This window comes from Carassius auratus, chromosome 16 (genome assembly GCF_003368295.1).
Source record: "Carassius auratus strain Wakin chromosome 16, ASM336829v1, whole genome shotgun sequence".
NCBI classification, from domain to species: domain Eukaryota; kingdom Metazoa; phylum Chordata; class Actinopteri; order Cypriniformes; family Cyprinidae; genus Carassius; species Carassius auratus.
In genome coordinates, this window is record NC_039258.1 from 9,125,251 (window position 1) to 9,141,452 (window position 16,202).

General features: G+C 38.1%; 2 protein-coding genes across 4 annotated transcripts in view; both read left to right on the forward strand.

Moving 5' to 3' along the window:
• Positions 1-16,202, forward strand: part of me1 (malic enzyme 1, NADP(+)-dependent, cytosolic) — a 79,366-nt gene that overhangs the window by 38,142 nt on the left and 25,022 nt on the right. For 2 of the 3 annotated variants that reach the window (XM_026283845.1, XM_026283846.1), the window contains 2 exons: positions 12,971-13,046; positions 13,818-13,979. In XM_026283845.1, coding sequence (XP_026139630.1) covers positions 12,971-13,046; positions 13,818-13,979 — 238 coding nt within the window. Of the gene's footprint in view, positions 1-10,313; positions 10,429-12,970; positions 13,047-13,817; positions 13,980-16,202 lie in introns of those variants that run through there. The other variant, XM_026283847.1, reaches the window with a different exon arrangement.
• On the forward strand, positions 4,542-10,204 carry LOC113116023 (uncharacterized). The gene is made up of 2 exons (XM_026283844.1): positions 4,542-4,699; positions 4,938-10,204. The coding sequence occupies exon 2, from the start codon at positions 7,635-7,637 to the stop codon at positions 10,176-10,178; it is 2,544 nt and encodes an 847-aa protein (XP_026139629.1). The 5' UTR covers positions 4,542-4,699; positions 4,938-7,634; the 3' UTR covers positions 10,179-10,204.

Sequence of the window (16,202 nt, forward strand, 5' to 3'; positions counted from 1 at the left end):
AAAAGGGTGGTGGGTTCAGAGAGATGAACGTCTCATGCAATACACTTCTCTTACCAGAAAAAGAGGAAAGTTTGGCTGCCGTCGGTGGCTGGGTGGAGAGGAGTCTATTGTTGCTGCTAGTGGCCCGCATAGAGCGGAGGAGAGGGAGTTGGAAAGAACGGATGGTCTGTTTGTCCAGCTGATTCTTCGTTTTTCATCCGCGTCCCCCCATCTCGTTCCAGCCAAGCACTTTTCCATTCCTCAGAGCACACGCACGCCCTTGCACACTCCCACACAGCGCTCTCACGGATTTTAGGCTTTCTGTTTTATTGTTAGGTGATTGTATCCCCACAATGACGTTTGAAGCAAGATGATGTTTACGGAACTTTCATTTTTCCAATCTTTTCCAATTTTCCAATCACAACGTGCTCCATTTCCATTTGCCAACTCTGTAAATATCAGAGGGGTTTCATAAAGATGGAGCTTAAATATGCCCTTCCTTTCAAAAACCAGGTGCCGAGTGCTTTGAATAATAATCAACTGAGACAATCCCTTATGAAAATTATCCATGGTTTTAATGTGGTAGAACTGTAGTAACAATGTTTTTTTGGTGTATTGATTACCATTTGTATAACCACAGTTTTACCACAAATTCCATGGTTAAACTATAGTAAGTGTAGCAAAATCATGGTTAATTTGTTGTTTCCATGGTTTAACTATAGTAACCATGTTTATTATTTTTATTAATCTGTAGTAAAACCATGGTTAATTTTCATAAGAGATCTCTCCTCCTCTCCTCTCCTCTCCTCTCCTCTCCTCTCCTCTCCTCTCCTCTCCTCTCCTCTCCTCTCCTCTCCTCTCCTCTCCTCTCCTCTCCTCTCCTCTCCTCTCCTCTCCTCTCCTCTCCTCTCCTCTCCTCTCCTCTCCTCTCCTCCATACGCGTCTTTCCACTCTGATAAACTTTCTGTCCTGTAATTATCTCATAGATCAGGATTAGGAAGGAGTCTGTGTCAAGAAACCAGTAACCACATGCTTAAAGTATTGTATTGCCAGTGTTATTTGGGGCCAGAAATTGGTCAAATCCAGCCACATAATTTAAATTCATGTCCCATTCCTTTCGCTGTCCTTTATCATCACATTTTTCTTTTTCTGTATTTATTTAAACCAGATATTAATGGGATTGTTCTGTCTTTTGGGATAGTTGAATTTTACCAGTTTATTTCCGGATGTCAACATACTGATCAGAATTTGTGTTTTTAAGTAAAGGAACAAAGTCAAAGCGTTCAAAACAGATTTAAAGGTATCTCATTTATAGAATAGAGTTAGAATTTTTTTTCAAGATCTCCCTTTAGAAGGGTGCTGCAGGCAAATAGTATGGTAAATTCTGAAATTCTGATATTTTGTATTTGTTGATTCATCTCAGAGAACAGTAACATATTACCAACCCTTTTTGCTTTTTCTTCAGAAAAATATCAAAACACATTTGTTAGTGTTGCAGAAGTTGGGAAATGATTGTGATAGAGTGAAAATAAGCTTTCAGAGCTGATAGCATTTGGCTTTTTTGTGGCTCCCACAAAGGCCATCTTCACTTTAATGTACAGTAGCATGACCTTTTGTTGTCTCCCTCTACTGATTAATGATTTTTAGATCTTATATCAGAGCATTTGTCTTTATCACTGCTGTATACTTTTAGAAGAGTAAGTTAATTGCTGCAGAATAGAGCTGGCACATACAGAGACCTGCAGAAGCTGAAAATTAATGTTAAATGAGGGAGTCTCTAGTATGAATCTGCTCAAAAAGGACTTCTTCATTTAATTATTTGGTTGGGTAAAATTTTTATTTTTCATATCATGCCAGACTAGTGTTATCCAAAATTCAATTTAATTTAGTCTGTAACTCTACCAGTGAAATTCTTTGTAACAGTTTTGGTACAATAACAAATCCTTGTTGAAACTATTTAACTGTTAAGTGAAGTTAAGCAAAAAGTTAATAATAAAACGAAGAACAATGAATAATGTTACACATTACATTGTATTAGTTTGCATATTAAGTCCAAGACTTAAAGCACAAATCTGTTGTGACAAACATTTCTTTTGTGGTCCATCAGTTGCTATTCTTACTGCTTTTTATCACAGTTTCAGGTTCAACCAACAACTATAACTAGCATTAATGCACTCAAAAGAAATGCTCAGTTCTTCAATAACAGCAGTTTGAGTCATCTATCAGTGGCTACCAAGCTGATGTCAGACATAACGCGGGGGACGTTTTCCAGGCTATCTGCGTATGGTCCAAAACTGTTCAAATAACTGTTGTGGTTTTCCCCTCATCATGCATAAGATGATCCACTGTGGAAGAGAACATCATAGAGCAGTCAAAACCTGGGAGACTTTAGTTTTAAGTGTTTTTGAGAGGGAAACAGGTTTCCAAGGCATCATAACATCATTTGCAATGATGTTAATCAAATTTTCAAAACATTTTGATGACAACTACATTTATTTCCCAGTAAAATTACAAAAAAAAAGAATTTTGAATTAAATTACTAGCAAACCACTCCTTTAGATGCCAATTTAATGCTTATGACAAACAGCTGAACCGCATGCACATAACTACTGGATATAGGCAGGAAAGAACGTATATTTAAAATTCTTTAACTGTCCTTTAACTTTTAGATCTGAGGAAGATAATGGTCACTAGTTGTGAGACTTTCACTGGATACTTTCAAGCAAAGTTTTCACAATACCACATATTAATGATAAAATGTGCATCATCAATTTAATCTATTATACTTTTACGTTTGTTTACTGAAGCTTTAGGAGATATTTCATTATGTTGCTTGGAGATGAATGACTTCTAAAGAATTCTGTGTCAGAGGAGCATCCGATGTGAATCATGTTTGTGTTTCGAGCTTGATCCCTGCTCCCAGGAGTGTGCTTCTCATTTGACCATGGGTCAGCTACTGAGGAAGAACTCTTATGTGTCTTTCCGCTGCACTGGAATTTAACAACCATCTTGTTGATGCCTAAAAAGGTGTCATATGCTTCTTACCAATCTTTCGATTTCCTGTCATTGACTGAGTTCTTCCTGTCAAAAGATGGTCTCCATTTGTGTCTTCTTTAGGCAGGATTCTTGGACTCTTATCTAGTCCACCTGATGAAGTCTAATTTCAAGATTCTTCCAGATGTAAGAATGATTAGTTTTTTATGGATTCTGTGAACTCTGACTGAGAGATTGGAAGTTTTCCATGAAGCCGTGGGCGGAAGGAAGAAAGATCTACAGTAGGTGTATGTCCTCAAGATACCTTTGAGTTCAAGATGAAGGATGTCCCAGGAGTCCTGCTGATCCAGCTATGCTCAGTGGATGTCATGAGACCAGAAAATAAAAACTGTAGAGAAAAAGAGCGGTCAAGAGTTTGAAAGATAGAGAGAATCTTTGCAAGTCCAAGAACATGTGAAATGACACTATGAAGTGCATTTGATTTTAGCTACTGCATCTTCTGACACTAGCATCTATGTAAAACAATATTGTTATTTGCATATTTATTCATCTAGTGATTTATAACTGCTCACACCTCTTTTCCCTACAAGCGTTTTCCAACAAGAGACGCCACACACCAAGATCAAACACTTTTCACAGATCACACTTAAACTGTTCAAACACATGCCACATCTGAGCAAATCTTGCACTGAGTATGTATGGATCAGAAAATCTCAGTGTCAGCATTTGTTCATCTGCATCAATTGGTGAAGTATAACCTCTACTTAAACCTGCCACCTTCAACAAACCAGATTTTCCAGACTTAATAAGCACTAATGGTGTGATTGGTAGGCCGGTGTAGCCATGCTCAACCAATTAAGACTTTTGGGTGAAAGAAGTTTGTTCTTTCTTTCTTTCTTTCTTTTTGCATTTTTAGTGACAAAATCATTGATCCTACACTCCAAACTCAATCACAAGTGGTCACGGGATCTGCATTTAAGAAATTTTTTTTTTTCGGTAGCCCTGGGAATGAAGCTGTTGATTTGTTTATGGTCAGAAGGTTATGGGTGGGCATGGAATCCTTATTATTAGCACATGTGGGGAAGATAGAATGCTCCACTGGGAGGTGGATTAGAATTGATTCATTCGTGTTCACTGCAAAACTGATGATACTGAATATAAAGTTTTGGATGCTCAAAAGAACAATTATCTGAGTTCTTGATTATTGCATTCTGTCATCTGTGTTATTTTTTACCTGCTTTTATTATTTTATTTTTATTCAGGGCTGTTTTCTTCAAAGCTATCTCAAAAATCTATGATATGAAAATAATTGAGAGAAGAGAAATAAAGCAAAGCAGTCATATGAAATTGAATGAGATAATATATAATCAACTTTTTCTATAACAACACAATAACAGCAAAATATAAAGATCTAGAGGGATTTTCATTGAGTTTCAATGTGTTTTCAATGTGCTCCTGAAACAGACGGTATAATTTTAGTGATTTATATATATATATATATATATATATATATATATATATATATATATATATATGCTGGACTTTAAACTTCGGTTTCAACAAGGACTTTTATTTTGATACTTATTTTGGGGTTTTCCAATGGTTTCCTGTTTTAAAGAGGAAGTAGGCCATATTCCTTCAGTGGTTTAGTTGTGCAAGGTACTCCATGTGGTTGCAGACATCCATCTTCATCTCGTTTACCAAAGCCTTTTGAAATGCAATATCTGTAAGTGACTGTTTGATTTTGTTAAGTGAGCATTGAGTTTTTCTTGTGCTATGCAATGTAGCATTTAATTCAGCATGTTTGTTATCTTTTTCTACTCAAGCTTGCAAAGTATTAATCTATCCTGTTGATTCAACTATATTGTTGTTGGTTCTTTGCCTTGTGTGTTTGTGAATGCTCATTTATTTAATGATTTATCTATTTTTGTGAAATTCATGTTTGTGTATTTTTCTTCTTGTAGTTTCACACTTTTCATGATTAAACTTCATAAATTGCACCTTCGTGGAGTTTATTGTGGAAGTGTTTAGCGGCTGGATAACTGGATCCATTAAAACAGTGAGGCCAGTGACAGTGGAAAGATAAGCAGCAAATTGGAAAGCTGGAGGGGATGCCTGTCTAACAACTGCATCTATTAGAGAGATAAAGGAATATCTCTGTGTGTTAGTCTACACAAAGATCATGTCTTCAAGAGAATCTAAATCATCACTGCGCCATCGCATGCACAAAGAAAGTGATGATGCTTGCTCAAGTTCTCAAGCTTCCACCTCATCAAGAAGCTCTACAGCCAGTTTAGCGGTTACGAAAGCTCGTGCGAGGGCAGAGGCAGCCAAGGCAAGAGCGGCTCATGCAAAGAAAGAAATTGAGATTAAAGTGGAACAAGCCCGACTTCAAGCAACACTAGAGGCACTGCAAGAAGAGAAAGAAAAAGATGCGGCCATAGCAGAAGCAGAAATTCTAGCAGCAACCTTCACAGAAGTTGACCATGTATCAGCATCAGAGTTTTCCAAAGAGATCAGCCTCCAACGCACTGCAGACTATGCAAGAGACCAAGCTTCTAGCCGTAGCTTACAGTGTAGTCCTGAGCACATGTCAGACACTTACAGCCTGGCCAAATTCATTGCACGCAGTCAGTTGGTAACTTCTGGACTGAATTCTTTTGATGATAAACCTGTAAATTATTGGGCTTGGCGATCATCTTTCAAAAGTACTATTGCAGACCTTGACCTTAAGCCAGAGGAAGAGATGGATCTGCTCATCAAATATCTCGGTAGAGAATCATCTGAACAGGTACGAAGACTAAAATCAGTTAATATTAGGCACCCTTTTGAAGGTCTACAAATGGCTTGGGAGAGGCTAGAGGAAATGTATGGTTCGTCAGAGGCAATTGAAAGAGCTCTCTTCTCTAAATTGGAAAGCTTCCCTAAGATATCTGGTAAAGATCTGTATAGGCTGCGTGATCTTGGAGACCTGCTTGCAGAACTGGAGGCAGCCAAGCTGGATGGCTATCTTCCTGGGTTGTCTTATCTTGACACCACTCATGGAGTGAGCCCGATTGTAGGAAAACTCCCTTATAATATCCAAGAAAAATGGATATCATATGGATCGAAGTATAAGAGAGAACATTTTGTGGCCTTCCCACCATTTTCTGTGTTTGCTGACTTTATTCGTTCAGAAGCTAAAACAAGAACGGATCCCAGCTTTGCCATTTTTCCTTCAGCACCACAACAAGAAAATCGAGATAGATCAGATAAATTCAGGCAAGCTTCTATAGCTGTTCATAAAACCCAAGTCAACATGTCTGAAACAAGAAATGCTACGGACAGGATACGGACTGTTGATCCTCAACGATATTGTATCATCCATGACAAGCCACATCCATTAAAAAGATGCAGAGGCTTTAGAGCAAAAAGTCTTGAAGATCGTAAACAGTTTCTTAAGGAACATTCAGTATGCTTCAGGTGCTGCTCTTCAATAGAGCATATGGCAAAAAACTGCAAAGCTGAAATCCACTGCACTGAATGTGATAGTGATCGTCATGTGTCCGCTTTACATCCTGGTCCAGCACCCTGGAGGAAAACCGTCTCTCCTGTCTTAGAAGATGGCGGGGAGGAAAGTGAATTAACCAATCAAGAGGTAACATCAAAATGTACTGAAGTGTGTGGAGTTGGAAAGAGTGCTAGAGCATGTTCCAAGATTTGTCTGGTTAATATCTATCCTGTGGGTAACAAATCAGAATCCAGAAGAATGTATGCAATTCTGGATGATCAGAGCAACCGCTCATTGGCAAGAACAGAATTTTTTGAAGAGTTTCAAATTGAAGGATCTTCTTTTCCATATTCACTCAAGACATGTGCTGGATTAACAGAGACAACAGGAAGGAGAGCTAGTGGCTACATTGTGGAATCATTGGATAAGAGTGTAAGCCTTCATCTTCCTACACTGCTAGAGTGCAATCAGATTCCTAACATTCGTTCTGAAATTCCTACCCCAGATGCAGCGCGTCATTTCAGTCACCTCAGGGATATTGCTGATGAAATACCAGCCCTAGATCCAGATGCTAACATCCTCCTCCTCCTTGGTAGGGACCTCATTAGGGTCCACAAGGTCCGTCAACAGATTAATGGTCCACACAATGCTCCATTTGCTCAAAAGTTAGATCTGGGATGGGTAGTTATTGGAGATGTGTGTCTTGGAGGTGCTCATCGACCTGTTCATGTAGATGTTTTTAAGACCTCCATACTTGAAAATGGCCGCCCCAGCTTCTTCTGGCCCTGTGAAAGTCAGTTCCACATAAAAGAGCAGTATGGCACCAAGCTTCAGTTTCAATAGCATCTTACATCAAAAGGTGTAGGTGCTTTAGCAACATGTGCAAGCGAGGAGCTAGGCCAATCAATCTTTGTCCGTACATCCAGAGATCACAAGCTTGCACTGTCAGTGGACGATGACAGGTTTCTACGCTTAATGGACAAAGAGTTCTATCAGGATGAATCCAATGGCTGGGTGGCTCCTTTGCCATTTCAAGTTCCCAGAAGGCGGCTTCCAAATAACAGAAAGTATGCTTACAACCGCCTATCCTCACTTCGTCATACTTTAGACAAACGTCCTCAGATGAAAGCCCATTTTCTTGAGTTTATGGACAACATGTTCTCTAACGGACATGCAGAAATTGCTCCCCCACTCAGGAAAGACCAAGAGTGCTGGTATCTGCCTTTGTTTGGTGTATATCATCCGAAGAAGCCAAACAAGATCCGTGTGGTCTTCGACTCCAGTGCACCTTATAATGGATATCAAAGATGTTGACCTCTTCTTTGAAGATACTCCAGTCCAGCGTAGCCTAGGAGTGTCATGGAACTTGGCATCAGATACATTTACTTTCCAAGCTATTGACGACAATAAGCCATTCACACGGCGAGGTGTACTGTCAACTGTAAACAGCTTATATGATCCATGTGGTTTTATTGCTCCTGTTACCATCAAAGGTAGGCTGTTGCTTCGGGAGCTCTCAATGCAGGCTGAAGACTGGGATTCTCCATTACCAGATGACATAAAGCCAGAATGGATCAGATGGAGGAACTCCTTACAAAATTTGCAAGATCTAAAGATACCACGAACTTACTCATCTTTTCCTACTTCTGAGGTTCAGTCAAGGGAATTGTGTATATTTGCAGATGCATCTGTAAAAGCTGTTGCAGCTGGCTTTGTGTTTGGAAAGACAAAGTTGGCACCACGGCCAGATCTGACTGTTCCGAGATTGGAACTCTGTGCAGCAGTTCTAGCAGTTGAGATCGCAGATATGGTTGTAGAAGAAATAGGCTTGCAGTTCAATAGTATCCAGTTCTACACAGACAGTAAGGTTGTTCTTGGATATATTCATAATCGAACAAAACGCTTTTATGTGTATGTGAACAACAGAATCCAACGAATTCTTCAGTCATCTACTCCTAGCCAATGGAACTATGTTCCATCAGATGTCAATCCTGCAGACCATGGGTCTAGATCTGTATCAGCTGATTGTCTCAGTAGTACAACTTGGCTTACAGGGCCAGATTTCCTTTTGAAATCTCCAACCTTAAACGCCTTGCTTCAAGAGGATTATGACCTTGTTGATCTTGAAGTAGATCCAGAAATCCGACCACAAGTGATTTCATGTTTAACTGAAGTGCCTAATCAGTTCCTGACTCCTGAGCGTTTTGAACGCTTCTCCAGCTTGAGTAAGCTAATTAGAACGATCGCTCGTTTAAGCCACATCTCCCAGTCATTCTCCCATTCAACAAATAAGCCAAGATGTAGTGGATGGCATCTCTGTAGTAACAGCCCTACAAATGAAGAGTTGGAAAAGGCCAGGATTGTTATTCTAAAGAGCGTTCAAAATGTAGCCTATCCAGAAGAGCTAAGTGATATAAAAGCAGGATGCAATCTCTCACCTAAAAGTAGTATACTGAAACTTCATCCTATTCTGGATGATAAAGGCCTTCTGCGTGTTGGAGGCCATATTGCCCAGGCAGGTTTTGAGAAGGAAGAATGCAATCCTGTTATTATTCCTGGGAAACATCACATAGCAACTTTGCTTGTTAGACACTACCATCAAGCAGTCAAGCATCAAGGAAGGCATTTTACTGAGGGAGCAATACGAGCAGCAGGGTATTGGCTGATGAGTGCCAAAAGATGCATTGGAAGTCTACTTAACAAGTGTGTGACATGTAGAAAGCTTCGTCGTCCTACAGAGCTCCAACAGATGGCAGATTTGCCCGCAGAAAGACTTCAAGTGGCTCCACCTTTCACATATGTAGGAGTCGATGTATTTGGACCATGGCAGGTTGTTTCTCGCCGCACAAGAGGAGGCTGCTCCAATTCCAAAAGATGGGCAGTCATTTTCTCTTGTATGTGCACAAGAGCAGTGCACATTGAAGTTGTAGAGACATTGAGCTCAAGCGTATTCATTAATGCTTTGAGACGTTTTTTTGCAATAAGGGGACCTGCTAAGCAGATACGCTCTGATTGTGGCACAAACTTTATTGGAGCAGTACAGGAGCTCAAGATGAAGAAGGAAACTTCAGGCTCTGATCTTCAGAAGTATCTACAACAACATGCTTGTACATGGATATTCAATCCTCCCCATGCGTCACATATGGGAGGTGCTTGGGAAAGGATGGTGGGTATAGCCCGACGTATTCTTGACTGTATGTTGCTTGAAAGAAAGTCCCTGTATCTCACACACGACGTTCTTGTAACCCTTATGGCAGAAGTTTCTGCCATCATTAATGCACGCCCTCTCGTGCCAGTATCTTCAGATCCTGAAGTTCCTTTAATACTCACTCCTGCTATTCTGTTGACCCAGAAAACCTGTTCGATCCCTCCACCTCTTGGCGAATTTACAGATAATGATCTTTTCAAGGCTGAGTGGAAAAGAGTTCAAAACCTTGCAGAAACATTTTGGACAAGATGGCGTCGTGAGTATCTTACCACTCTACAGAGTAGGCAGAAGTGGCAAGACAAGAAGCCTTGTCTCAAGGAAGGAGACATTGTGTTGATGAAGGATAGCCAAGCAGAGAGAAATCAGTGGCCTATGGCTGTCATTGCAAAAACACTACCTAGTAAAGATGGTCTTGTGAGGAAAGTGGAGCTGAAATATATCAGAGAAGGCATGCAGAAAAACTTTGTTCGCCCTATATCAGAAGTGGTTCTGCTTTACTCCTCCTAAGATATTGGAGTACAAAAAAAATTAAAGTGAGGTCTTTACATACCCCAGGCGGGGAGTGTGCTGGACTTTAAACTTCGGTTTCAACAAGGACTTTTATTTTGATACTTATTTTGGGGTTTTCCAATGGTTTCCTGTTTTAAAGAGGAAGTAGGCCATATTCCTTCAGTGGTTTAGTTGTGCAAGGTACTCCATGTGGTTGCAGACATCCATCTTCATCTCGTTTACCAAAGCCTTTTGAAATGCAATATCTGTAAGTGACTGTTTGATTTTGTTAAGTGAGCATTGAGTTTTTCTTGTGCTATGCAATGTAGCATTTAATTCAGCATGTTTGTTATCTTTTTCTACTCAAGCTTGCAAAGTATTAATCTATCCTGTTGATTCAACTATATTGTTGTTGGTTCTTTGCCTTGTGTGTTTGTGAATGCTCATTTATTTAATGATTTATCTATTTTTGTGAAATTCATGTTTGTGTATTTTTCTTTTTGTAGTTTCACACTTTTCATGATTAAACTTCATAAATTGCACCTTCGTGGAGTTTATTGTGGAAGTGTTTAGCGGCTGGATAACTGGATCCATTAAAACAGTGAGGCCAGTGACTATCTATATATATATATATATATATATATATATATATATATATATATATATATATAGTCACTGGCCTCACTGTTTTAATGGATCCAGTTATATATATATACATGTTAAATTATATTATATTGTTTATTAATATTTTTAATTGTCATTTATTTTTACATGTTCATTTTTCAAATTTTTGTAATTTTGTTGAACTTTTTAAGTTTTTTTATGTTTAGGTTTAATTTTTTATTTCAGTTTTAGGGCCCTATTTTAATGATCTAAATGCAAAGTGAAAAGTGCACGGCACTCAGGGCACTTTTGCTATTTTAACGACGGCAAAATGGCCCATGCACCTGGGCACATTTTTGGAATGGGTTGTCCTTATTCTCATAATGAGTTATGGGCGTAACGTTCAATAAACCAACCAGAGTGTCATCTCTCATTCCCTTAAAGAGCGAGATGTGCTCACGTCATGGCTGATGTCTCTCCAATTTTCTCATGATTTACAAGTAGTTGGAAACATTAGACATATTGTTAGTAATCAGCTGGACAAGATATATATAACATTAGCCTAGTGTTTTTTTTTTATTTTATTTTTTTATATATTTAACTGCAAATATCTTACAAATTGTACCTTTAAATAACAAAAAAATATTGCACCATTGGCTTTAGACTTTCGACCAGGTTTGAGCTGGTCTATGGTGCAGTCTATTTTCAGCTCCTTAAAATAGCAATGCATCTGAACACACCTCTTTTTTTTTTAGACCAGCACGTCCATGGGCGCACAAATGGGTGCAAATGCATTTCCTTATTAAACAACGTTGCGCTGGATGGGAAAATGCGAATGGAGCCAGCCTGAAACTAGCAAACACACTTGTGCTGCGCCTTGCGTCGCATTGCACCAGGTGTATGATAGGGCCCTTAGTAATTTAGTACTTCAACTTATGTTTTTTTTTTGTTTGTATCAGTTTGCTGCCAAAGAACCAAGTTTGATTTTGTTTTATTTCAGCTTTATTTCAGTTAGTGAAAGGGGGTAATGCAAATCTGTGTCACATGACAGGAGAAACTGTAATTTAAAAAATAGACAGACATAAAATAAACAGAATGCACAGACCTTAGCTTTGTGAAATTATGCAGCATAAAAAATCAGCATGAAACAGAAACAGCAGATGAGGATGCAAATTCATTCTCTGTCAGCAGGTGGTATTACGGAACAGCAGCGTTAAATCGTTTCCTAAATAATTTCTATAAGCAAAGGAGCAATGCACTTTTAAATACTTATACATTACATGGAGGTTAGATGAAAAGAAAATACCATATATAAACTTTTCTGAAGACATGCAGTCAGTTTCCCTTAGAGATATATTCATATACTGTAAGGGGTGTTGATGGCGCAGTGGATAAGACACATGCCTTTGGTGTGAGAGACCCGGGTTCGACTGTGAGACACCAATGTGTTCCTGAGCAAGACACTTAACCCCAGTTGCTACAAAGGCGTGCGACCTCTGACATACTGTAAATAGCAATTGTAAGTTGCTTTGGATAAAAGCGGCAGCTAAATTAATAATGTAATATAAACTCTCAATTCAGTATTTAGGATTTTTATTTGCCCAATTTTTTATTTTTATTTTTTGTGTGTGTAGTGAACAGTGATCTTGCTTTGCACGCTATAGTATTTGCTCTTCTTTACATTCATCTTCTCTGGCTTCTGATATTGGCTGTTTATAGTTGGTGTATTTGCCCATAAGGAATTAGTTGTGTCTTATTAATAGTTCTCTAACCATAAGTCAGAAGTGTATGCAGATAACAGGAATGTCCTGTAATTCAGATGTTGTCTATGTTGCTAAGCCACTTGGCTGTATTATTTATTTTATTTTATTTTAAAATTGATGCTGTGTGCGTAGGCTAAATCGAAACGGTTTACCGTTTAAATATGTATTTCACCCAGTACTAATAGTAAGAGTTTTGTGAATATCAATACTTTTACCTGAAGGCAGAACTTCAAGCATGAATTGATCCAAATGCAGCTGGAACATGAATTTATTTGCTTAATGACAAAAATACTGACTCTGCCTCCTCATTTTAGATGTCCACCATTTTGTTTTGATAATTCAATTCCATATATAATGATTGGAAGCACTTTTGACATGGCCACAAAGCAGAATCAATTCAGTTGACCATGTTTTATCAATTTACTCTGTTTTTCTCTCTTCTAGGGGCCTATTTATTACAATTCATGACCGCTCCCACATCTCCACACTACTTCAGAGCTGGCCAGAGAAGGACATTCGTGTGAGTTTTGCCCACTTACAACTACACCACCCTGTACTATTACACAATGTACCAGAACTCTGACTGTCAGACAAATTAACACTCTCCAGGGTTTCACCAATTCCAAAGACATTGATTCAGTCACACTGTGAAAACAGTGCCAAAAAGTCATATTAATCTGCTCGTTAGGCATTTAAAAGTTATTAAGGTAATGATGTACTGGGTGGCATGAAATGAAGCAGTAAAAAATTTAAACACCTTCTGCATTTGAATCACAGCGTTAACGAATAAAAAAAAAAAAACATGTTGCTCTTGGGATCAATTGTGTCTGGTAACGCGATTGAATTACACAGCCAAGCTGTTATTTTAATTTTGTTAGTTTTTTGCGAATATGTGCAAATGTGATTATAAACACAGAAAATCTGTTCTTGCTGCAGGGCAGACTCACACGCCAGCCCAGTCAATCAAATATAAATATGTGTAATTTTAAACAAAAACATAAAAATATAATGAAGGAAGTGATTTGATAATAAAGTGCATAAATTCAGCCAGTGTGCTTGGTAGTTTTCTTTAGTTTTTACAGGTTTCTATTTTAAAAAAAGAAAAAATGTCATTTTAAATGTCATTTATTCATCTGATGGCAAGCAGAAATTTCAGCATCATCCCTCCAGTCATTCTAATATACAGATTTGATGCTAAAATATACTGTTTTGTTATCTCTGTAAAAATGAATAGCCTTTAATGAATTCCTGTCTTAATAACTTTTCTACTTTTGGTTGTATTTTCCACTAGGCTGTAGTGGTGACAGATGGAGAGAGGATTCTGGGCCTGGGGGATCTGGGCTGCTATGGCATGGGCATCCCTGTGGGTAAACTGGCCCTCTACACCGCCTGTGGTGGAATGCTGCCTCAGCAGTGTCTTCCTGTTATGCTGGACGTTGGGACAGACAATGAGGTAGGCTGACCTGTGGCACTGCAGCCAACCAGACCGTGACTGCTGACACACGCTTGCCATCTCGCTAACTCTGACATAGTCAAAGAGGGACTTAACTATTCTTAGCAGCCACATCCTCTCTCACGACTCTAATCCACCAGCTTGTTTGTTTTTAACGGTTGCAGCTTTCAATGCTGTAGCAGAAAGACAGAGGTGAAGGCTGCAGTAACTGAAGGATATGAATAGCCCTGTGAGTTCAGAGGTAAATTTAGTGAGCGTAAAGCCTATGTTAGTCTTAACAGGGCCAAGGGTGTGGCACTGCAGAAATAGAAAACCACTGCCTCATCTACCAAGGCTTGGTGCCAGTGGACACCTGGCACTTCCTTCTGTGCCAGAGCAGTGGCTTAGCCATGCCATCATAGATGCCAAATTTCAGACGAAGAGAGAGAGGAAGAGAAGTGAGAGAGGAAAAGACTGAGGAACAGTCTGTGAATTTCAAAACTTTGTTTTAGAAACACTTTTCATTCTATTAAGTTATAGCTGTATAAACAAATATTTGTTTATAGTGCATACAGATTTTCTTACAGAAATCGAGCATCGCGTTAGTTCAGTCAGGCCATGTTAATCACGCTTGCATCAGCTGACAGCTGATAGGTTAAATTTAATCAGATTTATTATACACACAAAGTCATGATGGAAAAACGTTTTTTTTTTTTTTTTTGTATTTTATTCTCAGCAAAGCTGCATTTATAAAAAAAAAATACAATAAAAGTCTTATTTTAATATATTAAGGAATTTAATGTAAATGCCTGTACATGATCCTTTAGAAATCATTTTTAATATACTGATATGGTGCTCAAGAAAAATTTCTATATATTATCAATGTTGAAAGCAGTTTGTGCTGCTTATTATTTTTATTATATTTTTACATTTTTCTGCTGCTCATTAGTTTTTCTTATTTAAATTTTTATAATTTTTTTTTATTGATTTATTTTTGTTTTATTATTATTGACTTTATTAATTTATTAATTTCTTTATTGTGGAAATTGTGATACACTACCATTCAAAAGGTTGGGGTAAAGACATCCATTCACTTTTCATTTGAACTTTCTATTCAACAAAGATTCCTGAAAAGAAATCATAGTTCTCATAAAAAATATGAAGCAGCAAAAACTGCTTTCATCATTAATGATAATGTGAAGAACCATAATTAATATTAAAAAACAATTAAAAAACAATAATAATTGATAATAAATTAATACAATATCAGCATATTAGAGTGATTTAAAAAAAAATAATGTGAGACTGAAGACTAGAATAAGGGCTTGTGTGATAAATCAAAAAGATTAAACTTCTTACGTTACATTGTTTGTCCAATTGTGTGTGTGTGTGAGTGTGTGTGTGTTTAAATACTATCAGTTAATATGGGATTATTTATTCGTCATCTCAGCCATTCTGCTTTTAGACTAAAATTTGAAGTTCCTCAACTAATCAGACAGCTTCACACTTTTGTAAGTCTGTACAAAAGCTCATAAATGAGTAAGAGAGTAAGAGCACATTAACACTGTTGTGTAACTGCTCTGAGTCAGTTTTCCCATTCCCTTCTGCTTCAGTATCCAGCAGGCCAGCTCCACATGTGTCTACTGCTGCAATGCTAAATTCTGAGTGGCCAGTCAGCTATTCAACATATCCTCAGGCATCAAAACACTTTAATGAGTTGACTCTCTAGATTCTGCCCCCCTGTCTGTGTCTGCATCAAGTGTATTCAGCTGGAAGAATGAAGAAAAAAAGTTATTTCATTTATTTATAATTTGTTTTGGTAAAACTATTTATTTGTTTATCTCACAATGTCTGGGTAAATTTTGCATGCACGTGTTCGCGATAAAGTGTCTGTTTTTGTTATTAAAATGATCTCAACGTAGACAGAGAGAAATGCATACATGCTTCATACCCGCACGCATGGTTCGCTGTTTAGTCTTCCGTCCCTCTACAAGTCTAAAATTGAAAAACTTCTTCTGCTGTACCATTTGGCCGACTTTGGATGAAGTCAGAGGTAATTAAGACCTCTTTTTCAGGATATTCTGAAGAGATGACAGATCTAATGATTGATGAATTCACTGCTTATACCCCCACAGCTGTGTGTGTGTGCATTTTATAGGATGATTAAATGAGTGTTATTAAAGGATTAAGTCTACTGTTATTTCTAAAGGAGCAAGACGCCTGCTGACTGGGGTCAGGCTGTCT

What these genes read in the sequence shown, in the direction of transcription:
- LOC113116023 (XM_026283844.1), top strand. Translation starts at nt 7,635, where the DNA reads ATGCAGAAATTGCTCCCCCACTCAGGAAAGACCAAGAGTGCTGGTATC.